Below are 990 nucleotides of genomic sequence, written 5' to 3' on the forward strand. Positions count from 1 at the left end.
TCCTCCTTCTCCTCTTTCTCCTTTACCACCTCCTCCTGCTCTTCCTCCTCGACTTCTGCTCCTCCTTCTACTCCTCTTCCTCTCTTCCTCCTCCTGATACTCTTTCTCTTTTTCTTCTTTTTTCCTTCTCCTCATCTTCCTCATCCTCTTCCTCCACCAACTCTTCCACCACCTCCTCCTGCTCCTCCTCCTCCTCCCCTTCTCCTCCTGATCCTCCTGATCCTCCTCCTCATCTTCCTCCTCCTCATCATCTTCCTCCTCCTCCTCCTCCACCACCTCCTCTTCCCCTTCTCTTCCTGATCCTCTTTCTCCTCTTCCTCCTCATCTTCATCTTCCTCCTCTACCAACTCCTCCTTCTCCTCTTCCTCCTCCTCCACCACCTCCTCCTTCTGGTCCTCCTTTTCCTCCACCTCCTCCTCATCTTCCTCATCCTCCTCCTCTTTCTATTCCACCTCCTACTCCTCCTCTTTCTCCTCCTCCTCCACCACCTCCTCCTCCTGGTCCTCCTTCTCCTTTTCCTCCTTCTCCTCCACCTCCACCTCCTTCATGCCGTCCTCCTCCTGCTCGTCTTCCTCCACCTCCTCCTCTTTCTCTCCCACCTTCTACTCCTCCTTCTCCTACTCCTCCTACTCTTCCTCACAATCATCATTGCAATCAACACATTTATGTTTGTCTTCAGGGAGTTGGATCATCCCAACCTCTGTAAGTTCTTTGGAGGTTGTGTGGAGGTTCCTAACGTTGCCATAATAACGGAGTACTGCCCTAAAGGAAGCCTGAATGATGTCCTGCTGAACGACGAGATACCCCTGAACTGGGGCTTCAGGTTCACACACATATACACACAGAACGTACACAGACACACACACACTCTCACACACACAGTGTTTGCGTCAATATCACAGCAGAGCAGTATTTTATTATCATTAAAATACTATTATAGTTTTTGTTTATATTTTTAATCCATATTTATTTTCTTCTAGTTTTAATTTT

The 990-nt window shown here is 48.5% G+C and overlaps 1 protein-coding gene across 1 annotated transcript in view; it reads left to right on the forward strand.

Annotated features, from left to right (window-relative positions):
* The first annotated feature begins 546 nt into the window (after window positions 1–546).
* LOC127944352 (atrial natriuretic peptide receptor 1-like) overlaps window positions 547–990 on the forward strand; it is a 7,072-nt gene continuing 6,628 nt past the window's right edge. The window contains exons 1-2 of the mRNA XM_052540229.1: window positions 547–566; window positions 680–823. Coding sequence (XP_052396189.1) covers window positions 547–566; window positions 680–823 — 164 coding nt within the window. The remainder of the gene's footprint in view (window positions 567–679; window positions 824–990) is intronic.

The sequence above is a fragment of the Carassius gibelio genome, chromosome A23 (genome assembly GCF_023724105.1).
Source record: "Carassius gibelio isolate Cgi1373 ecotype wild population from Czech Republic chromosome A23, carGib1.2-hapl.c, whole genome shotgun sequence".
Taxonomy (NCBI): domain Eukaryota; kingdom Metazoa; phylum Chordata; class Actinopteri; order Cypriniformes; family Cyprinidae; genus Carassius; species Carassius gibelio.